Consider the following 23,067-nt stretch of genomic DNA (forward strand, 5'->3'; position numbering starts at 1 on the left):
ACTTATAAAATCCATAACTATTGCTAGGAGTTTCCAACTAAGTCTCGGTTTGAACCAAAATCCATGAAATCTAAAATACTACAACTACTACTAACTAGCTAACTAAGTAAACATTCTAGGACTCTACAATTCTCCCCTACTACAAAGAATTTCATCCCCGAAATTTACTTACCAAACAATTCCGGATACCAAGCTTGCATGTCCTCCTCCAACTCCCACGTTGCCTCCCGTTCAGAACTATTTCTCCATAGGACTTTGACTATCGGAATACTCTTAGACGGTAATTCCTTCATCCCTCGATCTAGGATGCTAACTGGATGTTCCTCGTAACTCAAGTCTTTCTGGAGTGCTATCGTATCATACTTGAGGACGTGAGATGGGTTTGACACATATCTACGCAACATCGAGATGTGGAACACATTGTGACTATCTGCTAGCGCTGGCGGTAAGGCTAATCTATATGCAACTGCTCCACCTTTTTCCAATATCTCAAAAGGACTTATAAACCTGGGACTAAGCTTGCCTTTCTTCCCAAACCATTTCACACCTTTCATAGGAGATATTCTTAAGAAGACTTGATCTCCGACTTTGAATTCCACATCACGCTGCTTGGCATCCGCATAACTTTTCTGACGAATCTGAGTAGTGAGCATACGCTTTCTAATCAGCGTTACTACATCCTGAGCCTCTCTAATAGATTTGGATCCAAGTAGTTTCCTTTTCCTACCTCACCCCAATGTAACGGCGATTGAAACCTCCTTCCATAAAGCAATTCATAGGGTGCCATCCCGATCATTGACTGGTAGCTATTGTTGTAGGAGAATTCTATCAGTGGCAAATACTTACTCCAGGATCCTCCAAAATCAAGTACACAAGTGCGCAACATATCTTCTAAAATCTGTAAGGTATGCTCAGACTGACCATCGGTCTGTGGATGAAATGTTGTACTAAGACTTAACTTGGTGCCCATAGCTTGCTGCAAGCTTCTCCAAAATCTCGATGTAAACACTGATCCTCTATCGGACACTATTGTCTTAGGGGTTCCATGCAGTCTTACTATTTCTTGAACATAAATGTTTGCGTATTGTTCTGCTGTATAGGAAGTCTTGACAGGCAGAAAATAAGCTGACTTGGTTAATCTATCTATTACTGCCCAAGTCGAGTCGTGTTGTTTATTCGTCCGAGGAAAAACCGTCACGAAATCCATGGTTATGTCGTCCTATTTCCATTCTGGAATGCTAAGTGGTTGCAATAAACCTGCAGGTCGCTGATGTTCTGCTTTCACTTGCTGGCATACTAGACATTTAGACACGTACTCTGCTGTATCTTTCTTCATTCCTGGCCACTAATACATTTCCTTGATGTCGTGAGTCATCTTGGTCGACCCTGGGTGAATTGAGTATGGGGTATTGTGCGCTTCTTCTAAAATCTTCAACGTAATCCCTTGATCGTTTGGCACGCATATCCGATCCTTAAATCTTAATAACCCCTGACTTGATATTGAGAAATCTGTGGCCTTCCCTTCTCCAACTGCATCCATATGTGTTACTAACGTGTCATCATGCACTTACCCAATCCGTATATCTTCTAACATACTTGACAGAATGGACAAGTTAGCCAGTTTACCAATGACTACTTCTATTCCAGCACTAATCAACTCATGTTGTAGCGACTTTTCTATTCCAGCTAACGCTGTAGACTTCCATAATTTTTCCTACTTAGCGCATCAGCAACTACGTTTTCCTTTCCCGGGTGGTATAAAATTTCGCAGTCATAATCCTTTACTAGTTCTAACCACCTGTGTTGCCTCATGTTAAGCTCCTTTTACGTGAAGAAGTACTTTAGGCTTTTATGGTCCGTATAAATCTCACACCATTCTCCATAAAGATAGTAACGCCAGATTTTTAATGCAAAGATCACCGCTGCCAACTCCATATCGTGTGTTGGATAGCGTTGCTCGTAATCCCTCAACTGCCTTGAGGCATAGGCTATCACTTTGTCATTCTGCATTAGCACACAACCCAATCCTTGCTTTGACGCATCGCAATAGACTACAAACTTGTCATTGGGTGTCGGTACACAAAGTACTGGTGCTGAGCATAACTTATCCTTAAGCAACTGGAAGCTCTCTTCACATTTATCATTCCAGTTGAACCTCTGCTGCTTCCGAGTCAGGTTGGTGAGCGGAGTGGCTATCTTAGAAAAACCCTCTACAAACCTGCTAATCCCAGAAAACTTCTTACTTCAGACGCATTCTTTGGTCTTGACTAATCCTTCATAGCCTCTACTTTAGATGGGTCTACAACAATTCCGTCCTTGGATACTATGTGGTCGAGAAATGCTGCCGGTGAAAGCCAAAATTCGCACTTCTTGAACTTGGCGTAAAGCTGATGCTCCTTTAGTCGCAACAAGATTAACTTTAAATGTTTCTCATGCTCGACTTTGTCCTTTGAGTATACCAAGATATCGTTAATGAATACTATGATGAATTTATCCAAGTAGTCCTTAAAGACCCTATTCATTAAATCCATAAACGCGACTGGAGCGTTGGTAAGATCGAAGAAGTGACTAGAAACTCGTAATGCCCATAACGAGTCCTAAAAGCTGTCTTAGGAATGTCTTCTTCCCGTACCTTGGGCTGATGATACCCGGACCGTAAATCAATCTTTGAGAACACGGTTGCTCCTTGGAATTGATCAAACAAGTCGTCAATCTGCGGTAGTGGGTACTTGTTCTTAATCGTTACCTTATCTATGCACATCTGCATACTCCCATCCTTCTTGTTCACAAACAGAACTGGTGCTCCACATGGCGAATGGCTCGGTCTAATGAAACCCAAGTCTAGGAGTTCTTGTAGCTGCGTCTTTAACTCCTTGAGTTCGGTAGGTGCCATCCGGTATGGTGCCTTGGAGATAGGCTCGGTGCCCGGTACTAGTTCGATTGTGAAGTCAATTTCCCAAGTCGGTGGCAACCCTGGTAAGTCGTCAGGAAATACTTCTGGAAATTCCTTTACGATATGAACGTCTCAAACTTTTAGCGGTTTTTCTTTTACCACATCTGTGATAGAAAAAGTGATGAAATAAGCTTCTAGCAAGAAATGCTTGACATCCTTTTTCTATCATCCTTTGAGCTTTGAGTGATGAAATAAGCGGTGTGTGTAGACCTAAAACCTTTCCCATAAAGCATAGTTTCTGACCGTCAGGAGTTTCAAACATTACTTTCTTGCGTTTGCAGTCGATGGTTGCGCCATGTTTTGCTAGCCAGTCCATTCCTAGTATCACGTCGAAGTCTTTAATCTCCACTTCTATCAGGTCTCCTTCTAGTTCTATGTCCTCTATCTTGATCAGTATGCCTCGTACTATCCGTGATGATAGGACTACTTCGCTTGAAGGCAACTCGGTTACAAACCTAGTTCTAAATTTTTCACAAGATTTGCCTAATTTCTCTATCATTCCTAACAAGATATACGAATGAGTGGCTCTCGAATCAAATAATACATAACATATATTATGGAGGATAGAATCCTGACCTGTCACTACTTTATTGCTAGCATCAGCTTCTCCTTGGGTTAAGGCAAAAACCCTGGCAGGAAGCATCTTGTCATCTCTTTTTCCTTCTGACTTGAGTTGGGGACACTCTTTCTTTCAGTGACCTTCCTGACCACAGTTGTAGCATCCCTTAGTGTTTTCATGGCACTCACCTGAATGTTTCTTTTGGCATTTATCACATTGCGGGTATTCTACATAACCCGGCCTATTGCCTCCATTGTTTGTCCGTGCCCTTTTATCGTTGTCGGACTGCTTGTTGTCAGGATGTCTTCATTTATGACCATTACTATTGTTGGACTACTGGTTGTTTTTGTTGTTGTGGTTGTTCCGACCATTCTAGGGTTGATTTGACTGTTTAGGCTCAGGCTTACTGGCCTCCTCTTTACTAACATTCGCTTGAAGCCTTTCCACTTCTATTGCCGTTTTAATAACATCGGCATAAGTAGTATTTCCCGGGTTTGCTAGCTTAACCCCTAGCTCAATCTTTGGTCTAAGTCCTCTAACGAACTTGGTCACCCACAGAAAATCAGTTGGAACCATTTCTGATGCAAACTTAGCTAATCGGTCGAACAGTCGAGCATACTCTGCTGCCGTCAAGTTGCCCTGCTTTAGACTAGCGAACTCCTCAACCCTTGAAGCGATGACAGCTGAGTTGTAGTACTTTTTGTGGAACAACTCCACAAATCTGGTCCAAGTCATGGTGATGACATCGTGAGTCTCCTGCACTAGGTCCCACCATATTCTAGCATCCTTCTTGAGCAGAGACGAAACGCATGATATGCGGTCTGCGTTGCCGAGATTAATGTGTACAAGGATCGGCTCTACATTTCTGAGCCATTCTTCCACCTCGAAGGGGTCGATTGTCCCTTCAAAGTTTGGAGTGTGTTGCTTTCGAAATCGCTTGTAAAGTGGCTCCATGTGCTGAGCTGGATATGGCACATAGTTCACCATTGGCCATCCCCCATAAGAACCTACTTGATGGGGTGCTTGAGCCTATTGTTGAGGCTGTGGTTGTGGCTGAGGCTGAGTCTGAGGTTGAGGTTGTTGTCGCTGCTGCTGCAGTAACTCCTCAACTTGCTGCCAAAGTCTGGCAATTTCCACAGTGTTGTCGACCGGCGGCGGCGGCACACCTTCATTAATAGCAGGATTGATTGCACGCCTTCCCCTTCTTCGAACTGGAGGGGCTTCATTCGTCTTAGGAGCGACGTTGGAGGCATTGCCATTGTTGCGAGCAGATCTTATGTGTGACATCTTCAGCAGAGTTCTAACAATTGAGAGAAACATGTTAGAACTTACCTTAATAGGCTCTAAAACAAAAACTTAATCTAAGAAAACATAACTCGGACCTATTAATTATGACTTCTTGTGAAAAAATTATATAAGCCTTCTTTTTAATTATGGTGTGTTTCTAAACTTAGAAAATAAGCCATCTTTATTATTTTCTAAGTGTGTTTCTAATTATCCTATATGACTTAATTCTCAGGCTCAAAACTCATCCTTGTTCCAAAGTTAACCATACTGAGGGAGGGTTGGGATCAGTAAAATCGTTCCCACTACTATGGCCCCCTAACTCTCAATATAGAACCCTAGTTCATTGATTTGTATCCACCCTCACCAAACTTAGTCATTATTTATTATGATTGCAAAATAAAATAAAACTCATACATGTCATCAAAACAACAATGATATTAATTTTGGAAAAACAGTTTCACTAAGTACAATCATAAAGGAAAAATAATAAATAAAATAAATAAAGAAACTAATCTATTCTAAAAATTGGGATCTTCTACATCAGATCCTTCATCTAACATATCGTCATCTATTTCTTCATAGTCATCATTTTTCGTGAGCCTCAAAAATTCCTCTTGGAAGATTCGTAAAAATTCTTTTCTTTTGTTCTTGTGTGAATTGGAATTCCATCTTAGAGGTAAACCTAATTATGAGAAAATAATATCTCATAGCCGGTGGTATTTCATCTACAACATCTATTGTCTCCCATATTTCTTCCAAAGCAGCAATTACAAAAGGAAAATCTCTAAAAAGCCTAATTACTAAAATATATTGTTCCGTAGCTCTCATCATTATTTTCTTAGTTGTTTGGAGATGAACTATTTGATTATGGAATAAAAGAAATCTCCGAGTGATTCTTTCCAATACTCCTACTGTATTTCTTGGTTCTCTAATCCTTTTTAAGGCCTTAATGGCTTGGATATTGTTATATGATAAAGCTCCATCCATGTCTTTTGACTGAAAACATAAGACTAAACTGTTAGCTAAAACACATAAACATAATAACTAAAACATAAATACTTACATTGGTGGTTAGATTCAGAGCTTGAACGTGTGTATCAAGGAGAATTTCATGTAAATGAAAAATGTCTTTGATACCAACTGTAATTACCCAACTATTTCTAAGACTTAGATCATTAAACCTACTAGACATAACTATTACCTTGAAGAGAACATACATGAGAAAAATTCATAACTTTATTACAAACTTTAAAATAACATTTGTAATACATAAATGAGCTCATTGTGTTAAAATAAAACATAACTTTAAATGAAATTGTTTACAAAGCTAAATGCGGAAAATATATAAAAGCGTAATTTAAAGAGACTGAAGAAAAATAACGTCGTCCTCGAATCGACACGCAGCCCATCCACTCCACAACACACACACCAAGCTTCCAAGAATCCTTCCGCTTTTGTATCTATTTTCCTGCATCACACTAAAAAGAAAAAGGAATGAGCCTAATGCCCAGCAAGGAAAATCTACCAACATATATATAACATCAAACGTAAACATAAGATCATAAGAAAACATACACTATAAAACATATATCTCAACTATAACCCATGTACATGGTAAACATTGGGGTTTGCTAACTAAGCAACTATAAGCCTCAAAATACAATGAGGTTTGCTAGCTAAGCAACTATAAGCCCCAAGAACATAAAAGTATTGAGGTTTGCTATTTAAGCAACTATAAGCCCCAAAACATATATACTATAACATATCATAACATAACATATTATAGCATAATCATAACATACAAGCATATAAAAACTATCCTATTTTCCTTACCAACACCGGAATAATTGAGAACAAATGCGAGACTTGGAACACTCCTAAAAACATCAATAAAAATGGTGAGTATTTCTAAAGAGTAAAGAATAAATGTGGAAACTAAACCTTCAAAATAAAACTTACCAAGGAAGATCTTTAAGTTTCAAGAGCCTAGTCAAAAACCAATATAAAAAATTAGGATCTGAATAAAAGGAACTAAAGAAAACTAAAGAGTTTTAAAGGATTGAACTTAAAGAATAAGAGTACCTTAGTTGACCTTATGGATTGGTCTAACTCCAATACCGAAATACACTAAACCTCACTTCCCAAGTATTTTATAAAGCTTAAGAATGGCAAAGCTTTTTCCTAACCCAAGTGTTTATCGCTCTATGTAGTACTGGCACCTTGGAGTCTGATCACAGATGAACAATGAGTGGAAGGACTGGGTACTAGGTCCTATTTATAGAGTTCTAGGAATAAATATCTTCTTTTTGGCTTTGAATAAAAATAATGAATAAAATTGAAAATAATTGAATATTCGTCAATCAGAGGCTGGAGACTCGGTCAAAATGTTCAGAAGTAGGTCTAAGGAGTCAAGGCTTGATTTTAAAATTAAAATATATATAACTACTTAGGGCGATATATCGCCCCTATGTGGCGATATATCGACTCTGCCCTATTCTCGAGCCCCCGTTCGTATGATCGTGCAATGTCAACGTGTTTTCCGTATTCTTCGTCAGGCGATATATCGGCATACGTGAATATTTTAAACACGTAATTGCACTTTTTCAGCATAATTAAGGTTGGATAACTGCTTTGGCTGAGTCAAACTACGACCCTAACAGTTTTTGGTGAAGAATAAAGCTTATATTTCCTTATTTTATCATTAAAATACTAATTCCTTAATAATCATGCTTATGACAAGTGTCATAATCCTATTGACTCTATCTAAACCTTAGGTTATAATAAATATCATTTTTATGACCAGCAATATTAATCAAACCTTATGTTATAATTAATATTCTTAAACTATAGGTTAAACTTATAAATCCATACCTATTGCTAGGAGTTTCCAACTAAGTCCCGGTTTGAACCAAAATCCACGAAATCTAAAATACTACAACTACTACTAACTAGCTAACTAAGTAAACATTCTGGGACTCTACAATTAAAAATGATTACAAACCCAAAAATGAATACAATAGCCGACCTAGGCGAAAAAATCAGGGTCCAACCCTAGTTCCAACTGACAAACTCGGTCGTAGCAGATGAGCAGGCAACATATGTACACAACACCCCTGAAGCTCTCCAACTCATGGTTGGTCCAACATTTCCTTTCCTTTACCTGCACAATCAAGCACTCGTGAGCCAAGGCTCAGAAAGAAAAGATAATCATACTTATAAGCAGTACATTATCATATCATAGATTTATAATTAACATGACTAGTAATAATAACCCTACTCATGCATGCAATTATCCTAGATGAGTGGCTATAGAGTCACACTAGAGCCTATTTCCACCTTTCATACAACCGGCCCTAGAGCTGGTTGACCCCATTTCGGGTGACCCCAGGAGCATTCAAGCGTATATCTCGCTTCTGGATTGGCTTGACCCTATCGGTCAACGTTTGGCACATTACCGCTGCCCTCGACTCCTGAGTCGAGCCTTCAAACCCTCGACTAATAATCTGAGTCCATCAGCCTTTGACTGGTAAGTCAAGACCTTTAGAGTTCGACTGATAAGCCGAGTCCTTTAACTCTCAACTGATAAGTCAAGTTCTTTACCTTCGACTAATAAGTCAAGTCTTTGTTTTTTGACTGATAAGTCGAATTCGTAACCTTCGATTGATGAGTCGAGTCTACAATCTTTGACCGATAAGTTGAGTCCTTTAACCTTCGACTGATAAGTTGAGTATGTAGTCTTCGACTAATAAGTCGAGTATGTAATCAACGACTGATGAGTCAAGTCTTTTCATCCTTCGACTGATAAGTCGAATCCTTTCAAATTTTGACTGATAAGTCAAGTCTTTCAATTTGCGACTGATAAGTTGAGTCTATAGAACATGTTATAACCTTGACTATTAAGCCAGGCCCTTCATCAGATAACACAGACAAATCTTCATACAGATCAACAACCATAGGGTTACACAAGTGTGTGTTGCACTCCCTTTTATTCATATGGCATCCGAGCCAATCAAGTGCTTAGTGCACCCCCTTTTATTCATATGGCATCCGAGCCAGTCAAGTGCTTAGTGCTCCCCCTTTTGTTAATATGGCATCCGAGCTAGTCAAGTGCTTACTGCACCCCATTTTTTTCATATGGGATCCGAGCTAGTCAAGTGCTTAGTGCACTCCCGGGGTGGCCCAGCCATGGCAGCCTGCACTCAACACGCATAACGCCGGTCTTGGCTCATAAGCCAAGTCTTTTAGATCCTAGACTTATAAGCCGAGCCTCACAGACCCCCGACTTATAAGTTCAGCCTTTAAGACCCTCGACTATAATTTGAGCCCCTTAACCTATGTATGCCCTCGACTAACAAGTCGATCTTTAATCAGATACAACAACAGATCATCGGCTTATAAACTGAGCTTCCTTGCCATAACAACAATCATTTATTATATTTATCATACATACAAATATAATGCATTACAATATGTTAAAACAGATATACACATGCATAATCATAATCATGCGCAATTACAGGGCCAACGCCCAAATCAAGACTGTGTTCAACATTCGGGCCAAGCCCTAATCATGTATATCATATTCTAGGTGCAGTTTTCTTACCTCAGTTGTGAGTATAGCGTAAAAATAAGAACGACCATCGAGCACGGTCCGAATTCCAAGCCCCTAGCGATAACCTAGTCACAACCATAATATAAAATGTCATTAACAACGAGCAAATAAAGGCTTCCAAACTGATTCCTAGCCTCCGGGACATCGAATTCTACTAAACGGGGTAGTAGGATTGATCTCGAGTCCTCAGGGTTGAGTTCTCTCACTCAAAAACCCTTTCGGAGCTCAAAAATCCTTAAGCACCACGGCCCCAGGCACATGTACCGTGACCCGCCAAGGTCAGAGGCCCCAGCCTCCTCTTTCACTAAACACGCACCGCAGCGCAGCCTAACAAGCGTCGCGGCACGCCTTCGCGACAGCACCCTTTCTGGCCCCTTGGGTTCAAGAGGGTCTCGGCACCCCAAGAACAGGGCCGCGACACGACCATTCGAACCCAGAATTCTTGGATTTTCCTTCAGCCAAACCCAACCAAAATCACCCTAAATCAAACCTAGAATCTCAATTCAATACCCATAACAGATACAACACTTTTCCAACAATAGAACCCAACTCAAAACTTGATGGAAAACTTATCAAAAATCTAAAATTCAATCTAAACCCAAGGTCCTAGAAACGCTTCAACTAACAGAATTTAAAATTAGATTTCAGAGTGATTTCTTACCTCCAATGGCTGTCTTATGATCCCAAGCTACTCCTAGCTTAATCCTAGAAACCAAATCTTCAATTTCCTAAGCTTTGTTCCTTCAATTTCTCAAAGTCCCCAAGTCACCAAGGAGAGGAAGAGAGAGTTATGGGAGAGAGAAAACTTTCCTTCTTTTCTTTCTTTCTACTTGTTCCTAAGGTTCTAGCTGCCTAAACCAAGCATATCCCCTTTTTGCCAAAATGTCCAAAATGCCATTATAGTTAACTTAAATCCTTTAGTGACATCAAGAGCAATTTCGTCAATTGTCACTTCCCGCAAATCCTCAAGTGTTCCTCTAAACCCCAACTATCACAACGTAATAACCATTCTAATCCCCCATTACCCGATAACCACGGTAATGTGCTAAATTACCAAAATACCCCTAGACTCAACCCGAGTCGGGTATTTAACCCCGTTGTGACTTTTTTCGCTAACTTGCTCACCAGAATCGCCTCGCGTTGAGTAACCCAAATATATCCACATAATAATGTGGTCTCAATCACACACACACATATTTACAACTATACCCTCAACGAGTCAAAATTACTAAAATGCCCTTCTTATAAGAAACGGGTCCACGCGCATATTTAATATTTCTAAACATGAAAACATAATTATATTATAATATAATTCACATAATGACATGCTCATAATACATTAGCATACAATTAACACAATTATTTCCTCCCAGCCCCCAAATCCACACTACAACAATTAATGTTAGTTGCGGCGTAGCTATTAGCGGCGGGTACAGTCCGCCGCTATTATACAGGGTATTAGCGGCAGACTAGGGGGTCCTCCGCTAATTAGGTGTGAATATTTAAAAAATATATAATAATATGTATTAGCGGCGGACAGCCCATTATTAGCGACGGGTAGTCCGCCGCTAATACAACAGATGAAAATGCCCGGGAAACAAACGGTTTATTTTTTTAAAGTGTTATTAGCGGCGGATAATCACCTTTTTTTAGCGACGGAGAATCTCATTTATTAGTGGCGGAGTATCCGCCGCTAATACCATTATTAGCGACAGGCTATAGTAATAGCGGCGGTCCCCCGCTGCTAATGATTATGTAGAGGTTAAAAATTGCACCGCACCTTTCTTCTTCGCGTCTGTTCTCTTCTCCTGCCTTCTCCGTCTTCTCCTGCCTTCGCACAGCTTCTTCGCACCGCACCGAGCAGGTTCGTACCAGATCTTTCTCACTTTTCAACTCCATTTCTCTTTCTTTATTCTGCCTCTTAAACTCTACATTGAGAGTATTCTAACAATCTATTTCGTTGCAGACCGAGAAGGCATTTCTTAAGCAACCCAAGATGTTTCTAAGGTATATTGTAGAACAAAAAAAACATTTTTCATCTATATTTATGTATTCAAGTTTGTACATTTATATTTTAGTTTTTTTTTTTATATAATCAATATTTCAGCTCCAAGAAATCTTCCAAGGGGAAGAGACCTGGAAAGGGAGGGAATCGTTTCTGGAAGAGCGTTGGATTGGGTTTTAAGACCCCCAGGGAAGCCATTGATGGTATTCCTTCTCTGTACACATTCATAATTAAATATGTAAATGTGCTTACTTGTTTTTCTTTCGGCATATATTTTGTTTAAATCTGTATTTAGTGTTTACTTCTTTTTCCGTCGGCATATATAAGCTTAAATGTTATTCTCTTTATGTATATTCCCTTTTATAATTTGTCTAAATAGTGCAAGTTGTAAAATGGTTTGGCAATGACTTTTGTATTCTCTGTTTTGGCAGTGACTTTCGTTTTGGTTTTGGTTTTGGTTTTGGTAGTGACTTTGGTTTTGGTTTTGTCAGTGAATTTTGTGATTAGTCTTGGTGGCTATCATTTTCGGATTACACTTGGTGTCATTTTCAGAGGTATTTTTTTATGATATATGTTGATATCGATATTTTGGACTACTCTCATTGATGTATTTTGATTTTAGATTTTATATTTGGTACTTTGTTGCTGAATTGTTGTTACTTGTTAGTATTTTTTAATGATGAATCTGTCATTTTGCATTATGTGGACAATTATCTGTTTTGGCTTTGTGTTCCTAGTCTCTCTTTAATTGAAATAGTTTTTTTAATGCTCATAATGCTCTATGTTTGTTTGGATTTATTGAAAATTTAGAAGGCTTCTTTACAAAAACAATGTCACATATTTCTAAAACATTTTTTTTTAATTTGGTATTTTATTTACCTCATTTTAAAATCGAAAAAAATTTATGTCACATTTCTTGTGGTTAATGTTTAAAGTCCATCATTATTAAAAAAAAAAACTTTTTGCTTTTGAAATAAAAACTTTAGCAAAAAGACTAATATTTGGGAGGATTGACACAAAGATTTTAGATTTTGTCCCCTACTACCTCAAAAAAAAAAAACTCTTGCATTGAACATGTTTCACAAAGATATAACAATAATTAATTTGTAAAATTATTATAATTATAATTTGTAAAAATAGAACAAAAAAATTAATTAGTAGTTAATTAGAAGTTAATTTATTTTCTCGGTCCCGGTATGCTTTTGATTGATGGTTGTTGATTGCAACCATCAATTACAGGGATATCGGCACAAAAATGATAAGTTTACAATATTATTAATAAAATAATGAATGATAAATATTAATAAAATTTATCTAATTATTTAAAAAAATAAATTAGTCTAAAAGTAAAATAATAATTAATTTGTAAAATTATTATTATTATAACAAATTAAAAAAATTATGAATAAATAATAATTTATTTTCAATTATTTTTTATTAATTTAATTAATTAAATAATAAAAGTTTGATATAATATTATCAAATTAAATAATTTAATTTAATTTATTTATTGAATAACATTATCTAATATTAAATAGTTTTAAATGACATGAATATAGAAATTGATAATTATATTTAATAAAAGTTTAAAAAATTAAGAATAAATAATTATATAAATAATAATTTATTTTTTGACTAATTTTTAATAATTTAATTAATTAAATAATAGTTTGACATAATATTATCTAATTAAATAATTTAATTTAATTTGTTTATTGAATAACATTATCTAATATTAAATAGTTATAAATTACATGAATATAGAAATTGATAATTATATTTAATAAAAGTTTAAAAAATTAAGAATAAATAATTATATAAAGAATAATTTATTTTTTGACTAATTTTTAATAATTTAATTAATTAAATAATAAAAGTTTGAAATAATATTATCTAATTAAATAATTTAATTTAATTTGTTTATTGAATAACATTATCTAATATTAAATAGTTATAAATTACATAAATATAGAAATTGATAATTATATTTAATAAAAGTTTAAAAAATTAAGAATAAATAATTATATAAATAATAATTTATTTTTTTTACTAATTTTTAATAATTTAATTAATTAAATAACATTATCTAATAAAACATCATAAAATAGCATAAGATATAATAATATTGCATAAGATTTCAAAAATGCTAACAAATCTTCTTTGTTATCCATTTCCATTCACATTACTAAAACTCACACTCTTACAACACTTTAGATGGCGATTGACAAGACTTGGACAACATTGAGAAATCGTGATTGTCAAGAATATTGGAATGGTCTGCAAGCTTTTTTGAGGATGGCGTCGGAACATAAAGATTCTGATGGAAGAATTAGGTGCCCGTGTGTGAGATGCAATAATAATATATTTGAATCTTTAGATGTAGTTCGGGCACACGTATTCGATAGGGGTTTTCATCAAGCTTATGATAAGTGGATTTTTCAAGTGATCCCAGAAATGTTCGTTTGGGCTTAGCTGCTGATGGATTTAATCCATTTGGCAACATGAACCTTGCATACAACATGTGGCCTGTGGTGTTGGCAAACTATAATCTGCCACCTTGGTTGTGCATGAAAGACAATTATTTCATGTTGACCCTCCTTATTCCTGGGCCAAAATCACCCGGTAAGGACATGAATGTATTTTTGAGACCATTGGTGGATGAGTTGAAGGATCTGTGGGTTAACGGAGTTGATACAAGAGATAGTACGACCAACAGGATGTTCAAGATGCGGGCAGCCCTTTTGTGGACAGTGAACGATTTTCCAGCTCACAGTAGTTTGTCTGGATGGAGTGGTCATGGATACAAAGCTTGTCCTACGTGTAATGAGGACACAACTTCCATCCGAGTGATCGGTAAGACATCTTACGTTGGTCACAGAAGATTCTTGCCAAGTACTCATCGAATGAGAAGAGACAAAGAGTTCGATGGAGAAGTTGAGAGAAGACGTCCTCCGAGACGGTTTACTTGTGAGGATATACTAGAACAAGTTAATGCTCTTGCAGCGCAAGTTCCAGGAAAACATGTCCAGTTTGGGGGTGTGAAACGTAAAAGAGGAGTAGATGAAGGTAATTGGAGGAAAAAATTATTTTTTACGAGCTTGAGTATTGGTGTACAAACAAATTAAAACACAATATAGATGTTATGCATGTTGAGAAGAATGTGTGTGATAGTCTCCTTGGCACCATCTTAGACAATGATAAATCTAAGGACACCACTAATGCCAGACATGATTTGAAAAAGATGGGTGTGAGAGAATCATTGTGGATTTATGAAGATGAGAATGGGAAGCTGATGAAGCCCCACGCTCCTTATGTGTTAACTCTGGCGCAGAGGCTTTTGTTCAAATTTGAAGAAGAAAGTGTCCGAGAATGATACAAATATTCTGGGGTTGAAGTCACACGATTGTCATGTGATAATGCAACGATTACTTTCTCTCGATGTTCGCAAGTTTCTTCCAAAATCTATATCGACCACTATTGCAGAATTGTGCAATTTCTTCAGGCAAATATGTTCGAAGACTTTAAAGGTTAAAGATATGGAGGAAGCACAAAATGATCTTATTCAGATATTGTGCAAGATGGAGTTGATTTTTCCTCCAGCTTTTTTTGACATAATTATTCATTTGGTATTACATTTTCTAGAAGAAGCAATATTGGGTGGCCCGGTATTTATGAGGTGGATGCATCCTTTTGAAAGATACATGAAAAAATTAAAGAATTATGTGGGAAATAAAGCTCGCCCTGAAGGGTCGATCATTGAAGGCTATGTTGCAGATGAGGCTTTGACCTTTTGTTCAATGTATTTCAAAGACATTGAAACAAGATTTAATCGTCTTGATCGAAATGAAGAAGCAACTTATATCCCACGAAATCTTACAGTTTTCCAATCTCAATGTCGTCCACTCACAAAGGGAACTTTGAAGACTCTCGATCATAATACTCGTGAAATAGCTGAGTGGTTCATACTTGAGAATTCTCCTGAAATTGAGCCTTATTTAGAGTAAGTTTATTCTCTTATAAATTAGAACATGTGTGGTTATTATCAGTTTTTTGTTATCAAGAATCGTAACACTATTCTAATTAACAGCGAACACCTACAAGAGATTAAACAAAAATACCTAGATGGTGATCATGATCGTTTGCATAGGAAAAAATTTCGTTCGTGGTTTCATAAAAAGGTAGCTTTGAACTTTGAACTTTGAACAGTGATTTTATTAATGGTATATTTTGTGAATCTAATATCATTTTATGTATTTAGATATATGACTTGCACAAGCTTGGGTCTTTGGAAAATGGTGATGAACTGTTAGCTTTAACATCTGGGTCAGATCATTTGTCAACCTTTTACCAAGGTTGTATAGTCAATGGTGTTCAATTTATTGCACACGATCGAGACAAAAAGCGCACCACACAGAATAGTGGAGTGTCTGTTGCCGGAACAGAAGGTTTTAATTATTACGACACGCTTGAAGAAGTAGTGATACTTTCTTTCACTGGTGCATATTCAGTGGCATTATTTCGGTGCAAATGGTTTAATACAAATCTAAGAATGAAGAAAATAGTCATTGAAAATAATATCACCAGTATAAACGTCAATGGTGAATGGTACAAAGATGAGCCGTACATACTTGCTACTCAAGCTAAGCAAGTTTTCTATCTCGATGATTTACTTAGAGGTCGTGATTGGAAAGTTGTAGAAGATGTGAATCATCGACAAATTTGGGACATTAAGGAAAATTCTGATGAGGTTAATGATGTTATTGATATTGTACATGAAACAAGTTCATCAAATTTTGTGTTGACTGTGGACCTCGGAGAGTTGATTATGAAATCTGATCAACCTGCTGCATATGTTGGAGCTGTTGAAGAGGGTGACGACGAAGCTGATATGTCAGAACATGAGGATGTTGCAGATGCAGAAGATGAATTGTTTGTTGAGCTTTGTGAAGATGAAAATGTGTCTCTGATTACTGATGGAAATGATAGTGATTACTCTGTTTAGTTTTTTCTATTTGTGTAACAGAACTATGTATTTAAATATAATGAAGTTTTTTTTTTTTGTAATTATAATATAAGATATTTGAGCTTTGTGAAGATGAAAATGTGTCTCCGATTACTGATGGAAATGATAGTGATTACTCTGTTTAGTTTTTTATATTTGTGTAACAGAACTATATATTTAAATATAATGAAGTTTTTTTTTGTAATTATTATTATTATGAATTCAATGTGATATACTTCTATTTTAATGCTAATTACTAACTAATAAATTTTAAACTGAAGTATAATGTCAGCTGATATAGCTACTTATCATGGCGGAGATGGTGGGGGTCAAGACCTGCCAGATCCTTCTAGGGTACCATCATCTTGCGAGTCAGGTTAAATATTGCATATCAAAATTATTTTTAGAAATTATATTGTTAGATAAATATAACATCAATACTAATATTGATTATTGTTAATAAATTTTAAAGCCCCGCCGACGAGAAGAAAAGGTCATGGCCTTGCTAGTAATAATGTTCTTGAAGAACGAAGGAAAAAAGCTGAGAAACCATTGGATCTAGAGCTTGATCCTGTGACCAACAAAGTGGTTGGGCAGGAGGATCAAGCTTTTATTCGCATGTTGGGCACTCTAGTTTCCATTTTGTGTCTGGGCCATTATTTGGATTTTACTGATGTACCTCAACAGTTTAAGGATCAAGTGCTTGATCGTATGAGGGTAAAAAAATTACAAATCTTGTACTTTTCATTATTTAATTCCATTATTTACAAAGTTATCTAATATTTTTTTTTCTTAATGCAGTATTACTATAATATAGACGGTCATCCACAACGTGAGTCAGTTCTGGCAACTGTCAACAAGGAGATGGGGAAAAGATATCGCAAGAGAAAGAACTATAGACATAGACACTTCAAAAATCATTATGCTGGACCAAAAGATTTGGAGAATGTCCTCTCTAAGCCACCTGACCATTGCACTAAAGAGGCTTGGCAGCTTATTTGTGAAATTTTTTTAGTGAAAGATTTTTGGCTCGTTCCGCTAAAAATCAAGCAAACAGAAGACAAATGAAGTATGTAACAACACAAGGCACAAAGTCGTTGGCAGCTAAGCGTCACCAATATGTAAGTGAAGATGTTAATTTAATTTTATAAAATAATACATTCTGAAACATTTTGTTTACATTTGTATAGGAGAACCCGGATGCGCATGTTGTTGATACTTAGAGGGATGCTCATATGAGAAAATCGACAAAATCTTTTGTCAATGGGGCAGCTCAACAAGATTATGTAAGTGAATAGTATTGTTTTCTTGTTTCTAATGTTTCTAATTTTTGTTTATAATGTTTTCTTTATACAGGAAAAAATGGCGGCAGAGGTTCAGAGGACACTGCTTGAGAGGCAAAGTCAACAACAGAGTGAGGCATCTCTAAATGTATCTGGCGTGATTCATCCCCGGTCGATCAATACGAGATACTAAGTAAAGTACTCGGGGAGAGATCTGACTACCAAAGAGGAGTGGGTTATAGGGCGAAAGGGAAGGCAAAAAAGACATCCTCTAGCTCTACAGATCAAAGTCAGTCCCAAGCAAATACTGCTGCTACGCCTAATGAAGATATGAAAATTATGGCTATGATGATGAAGGCAATTTGTGAGACATTTAAGACTGCGGTACCTGTGCATCCCAGTAAACTGTATGACCCAATGTTTGACAGTTTTATGCAGAGGTATTTGCCACCACAATCCGAAGGTGGTTCGTCTTCTCAGAGTAACACTGCCAATCCTGACCTTCATACACCGCCACAACAGCAGCACCAGCCTCCTTCACAGCAGCAGTATCAGCCTCCTTTACAGTAGTATCAGCCTCCCTCACAGTATCTGCCACAGCAGCTGTACCAGCCTCACCCAATGTATCCGCCACATGTGTCGTCGCAACAACCTCCTCAGTATCAAAACCAATACACTTTTGGACCCTCTTCCCAGTCTCCTCCACTATATTTTAGCTTTACCGATTTTCCAGGAGGATCGATGCAGCCTCCGCTACCTAATGTTAGATATGGGGAGGTTGGAGGTGGGTCGCAGCCACAGCCACATCCTCGAGATCAGTTTGGGGACCTCATGCTTGGACGATCATCACACCCACCTTATATTCCTTCACCGCCACAGCCACAGCCGTCACCCTCACCACCACAGCCACCGCCACAGCCGTCGTCCTCACAACCAAAGCAAAATGTTGAAGATGAGGACAATTTCAATATTAATCTTAATGATTTTATTTAGTTACTAGTTTATATATTTGGACTGAATTAATACTTTATTTATTTTTAATGACAATAGCGATATTTACTAGGTTGATAAATATTAAAACTATTTATATTAATTTTAATGTTAGTTATGTTTAAATCAATTAAATGTTTATTTTTGTTAATTATATTATAAATTATTTTTTAAAATAATTAAATTTAATAAATATTAATTTATTAATTTATTTAAAATTTATTTTAAAAAATATTATAAAAACAATATTAGCGGCGGACTCCGCGACTAATAATAATGACTCTGACAAAGTTATTAGCTACGGGCTCCGCCGCTAATAATCATTATTAGTGACAAATATTTAGGCGCGACGTATTAGCGGCGGATTTAGACCTTATTAGCAGCGGAGTCCCCCGCCGCTAATACATGAAATTCTTGTAGTGCCAGGCGCTAAGCCATATTAGGGAATTTGGAATGTTACATAAATGGTTACCTGAATCTCATGTATTTTGATACCATTTTATTGAAGTTGCTCTACGTTTCAATAAAGAAGGAGATAAAGATTATTTTTTGTTAATTGTTTTATTGATTTTCTACTATTAAGACATGCACTTGCATGGTTAAGGCAATAATACATTTTGATTTGGTCTTAATTATATTGTAATTATACATGAAAATTTTGGATGAATGTAGTAGTTTAAATGAGGAAAACGAATTCTTATTTTCTATGTATGGTATGACAGTTGCTTAAAAACTGTTGTGTCGTATTACCACAGTTTTCCGTAAACTATTGTATCATTATTTCACAAGATGACAATTTTCTTTAAATTGTTGTCTCCTGCTAGTACATGACACTACACTGCATGGTACAATAGTATCAAAACTGTTGTATGATCGTTCTTACCACAGTTTAAAACTGTGGTATCACGCCAATTTTTTAGTAGTGAATTATGAACAATTTGAGGACTGAACTTGCGCTAAAGCTAATACAGAGAAGAGGAAACATTTGATATTTCAAAATTCTTCAAATTAATATATTAATCATGTTTTGTGTTTGAATATTTCCGTACTTTTTTTTTAAATAAAATATAATTTAATAAAGTTGTTAATATTATATAATTAAAGAGAATACATTCAGATGTGAAAAAAACAAACAATCTTAAAATTTTAATATTTAGATTCTGAAATAATATTTTATTATTCAAATGTGGATCGAGATTCAGATGTCTAGATCTTAAAAAAACAAATGAACCCTAAGTCAAAATTAATAGTATTATTCAGGTCAGAATTATATCATTTTGGTAGTTTGTTCTAGTACTAACTTAACTTAGTACTATGTTATTTAATTAATATAATTTCAGTAGAACAAATAAGAAGATACTAAAATTATATATTCCAAATATTATTATTCGTTGAAAGGAAATATAATTATAACCATTTCAACGTATGTAACTTTCACAAGTTTTCATTAAAATATTTAGGCACAATATTGAAAGAAAAAATTAGGTAATAATTTGATAATAGAAAAAAAAAATTTGAAAGCAAATTCATATTAAGAGAATTAGTTATGGGTAAAAGTAATAGTAGCCTTGTGATTTAGGAGGACATCTAAAGACCATATCTGTCAAAAGTTTTTCGGGCAAAACCATATACTTTTAGCAAAAATAAAAGGGCGAATTCACTAATTATTCTTTTTACAAGGTGAGATTATTTAACGCGGTTGTAAAAATGTACCCTTCACTACGATATTCAATCCCTAAATTTCGTATATGTGATAGTAAACAACAATAAGCACATGAATTCCTTTTATCACTTGTACGTAGGTACTGATTAAGAGATCTCAGAATCTCAGATCATTGATGATCAGAATATTCGGTTGGCACGGCCATAAGTGGAAACTTTCTATGGCTAGTCAAACCTGTGGTTTCAGTCATATGATAATCCAAATCCTCTTCTCCAGTGGTCAACAGCTCCCAGTCAAACTTATGGACGAGATTGGCCAAAGCAAGCTCGTTAACAGCCATGGCAAATACAATCGCAGGGCAGCCCCGCCGCCCAGCCCCGAAAGGGATCAATCCAAAGTCATGCCCTTTGTAATCAACCGTGGCGTTCTTGAATAAAAACCTCTCAGGTTCAAACTTGTCCGGCTCATCTTCCCACAAGGTCGGATCTCTCCCGATTGCCCATGCATTGATGAAAACTTGGGTCCCTGAAACGACATCGTATCCGCTTATCTTCATGTCTTGTGTTGTGAGTCGAGGTAAGAGTAAAGGGATAGGGGGGTGTAGTCGGAGAGTTTCTTTAAGAACTGCTTTCAGATAAGGCATTTTGTCGAGGTCATTCTCTGTAACGGAATTATTATATGCTTCTGGCCTAGTATTAGTGTTACTTATCTTCTTATTATTACGGATTGTTGTTCTGACTTCGTTTTGAAGCTTTTTTATGGCGTTTGGATGCCTTATGAGCTCAGTCATTGCCCATTCTAGAACTGTGTAAGTAGTGTCCGTTCCCGCTGCAAACGTGTCCTACAAACAATTCATATTTATATATATGTAAGTATATATACACACAATTACTTGTTAAAATCAATTCATGATCCATTTACAAAGAGAGACTTTTTTTATTAAGAATTTTCCTATTGCTTTTTTAACTTGGTCATGAAGTTGTTAGACACAGGCACGCAGCCAGAAATTAATTCCAATGAACTCAATTGATCATGAAAAGAAATAACATTTTCTTAGAAAGGTATGTTCTTTAATAAAAACCACTTATTCACACTCCTATAGACTGCTTCTAAAATATGACGTTATAAATAACCTGGAACATATATATATAAATATTTAAAAGAAACTTAAAAAAAAAAACTTGAATGATAGCAATTTAGGTGATAATAATAAGAAATTGGAACCATATGATAAAAATATATCAGTCAGAGGAAAAGGAGAAAAATAATTATTACCAAAATGAGAGCCTTTATGCACGTTCTATCAATAGGGAAGCCAAGCAGGTTTTCCCTCTGAATCCAAAGCAAAATATCCACAAAATCTTTCTGGTCATTAATATTCCCAATAACCTTATTATTATTTCTATTCATATGGTCTTGAAGAACACCTTCCAGTAACTCATCGAACGCCTTAGCCACTTTCTCCATTCTACCATCCAAACCACTCACATGGCTCAACCAGGCTAGCTTCGGAAAATAGTCTCCTATATTGAAACTTCCCAGTAGCTCCGTAAACTCCCCCAAAAGCTCCTTAAACTTCTTCCCATCACTTTCTTCATCGTATTTCCTCCCCAACGCCACCCTGCAAACGACGTCGTTGGTTAGCCTTACGAACAGGTCGCTCAAATTCACAGCCCCAGAAGACTTTCGAATCTTCTCCACCATGAGCTTGGTCTCTTCTTCCCTTATGGCTCCATAGGACTGAACCCTTTTATTACTTAACAGATGCAACACGCAAATGCTCTTAGTCTGCCTCCAATACTCGCCATAGGGTGCCGACGAAACGTCTCTGTAGTTGTAGAGGAGCTTTTCGAAGGCAATGGACTTGTTTCGGTTCGAAAAGGCAAGGTCGTGAGTCTTCATAATCTGCCGAGCGGCAGTGGCAGAGGAGATGACGAGAACCGGCACGCTGCCGAGCCGGAGCAGCATGACAGGGCCATAGCGCCGGCTCCAGGCCTGCAGCTTTCGGTGAGGGTACAAGCCGAGCTGGTGGAGGTTTCCAACGATTGGTAGCGCTGGAGGCGATGGTGGCAAATTTCTTTTCGGCGTAGTAATAGAGAACCATAATTTATATACCAGGACAGAGAATAATAAGGCTGCTAATGAGATGATAAAGGAAGAGGAATTATTATTGATAAAGGCTAAGAACGACATATTATAATGCATTAATTAATAACATTTGCAAAATGAAAATATAATTTGGAAAGGAAGAAAATGTTATTGATATATAGAACGATTTGTTCTAGTTTGTTCTCTGATTTTGGACTTTTTTACATCTGTTGAGCAATTACCACAAATATTACACGCATCTGCTGATAAGAGACCAAGTGGGCCTACAAGAGGAACGAAAATCCATTGTCCCAAATTATCTGTCTCATTCATGTCCCTTCAATATCCCTTCAATAGATGACCACCACATATCTTTCTTTCTTCCACGTAGCATATTCCTTTTTTTGAACAATAGCTCCCTTGAATCTTTTTCTTTCCTCAAAAGCATTTAATAGAATAAATTGAATTTTTACCTCTTAACTATTATCACGATCACATTGTGCCCCTCAATATTTCGTGTTGTTAAAAATTACTCATGAATTATGCACGTTATTGAGTTGTGGGACTTCTGTTAGATTTCATCATATATGGCTTGCCACTTGTATAATTCAAATTTAAAATTAAT

The 23,067-nt window shown here is 36.4% G+C and overlaps 1 protein-coding gene across 1 annotated transcript; it reads right to left on the minus strand.

Moving 5' to 3' along the window:
* Positions 1–20,195: 20,195 nt before the first annotated feature.
* On the minus strand, positions 20,196–22,623 carry LOC133830204 (cytochrome P450 736A117-like). Its single transcript, XM_062260128.1, has 2 exons — positions 21,630–22,623; positions 20,196–21,195 (listed from the first exon to the last, which is right to left on the minus strand). Exons 1-2 carry the CDS (start codon positions 22,557–22,559, stop codon positions 20,524–20,526), a joined length of 1,602 nt encoding a protein of 533 aa, XP_062116112.1. The 5' UTR covers positions 22,560–22,623; the 3' UTR covers positions 20,196–20,523.
* Between the last annotated feature and the right edge of the window lie 444 nt (positions 22,624–23,067).

Source organism: Humulus lupulus, chromosome 4 (genome assembly GCF_963169125.1).
Source record: "Humulus lupulus chromosome 4, drHumLupu1.1, whole genome shotgun sequence".
Classification (NCBI taxonomy): Eukaryota; Viridiplantae; Streptophyta; class Magnoliopsida; order Rosales; family Cannabaceae; genus Humulus; species Humulus lupulus.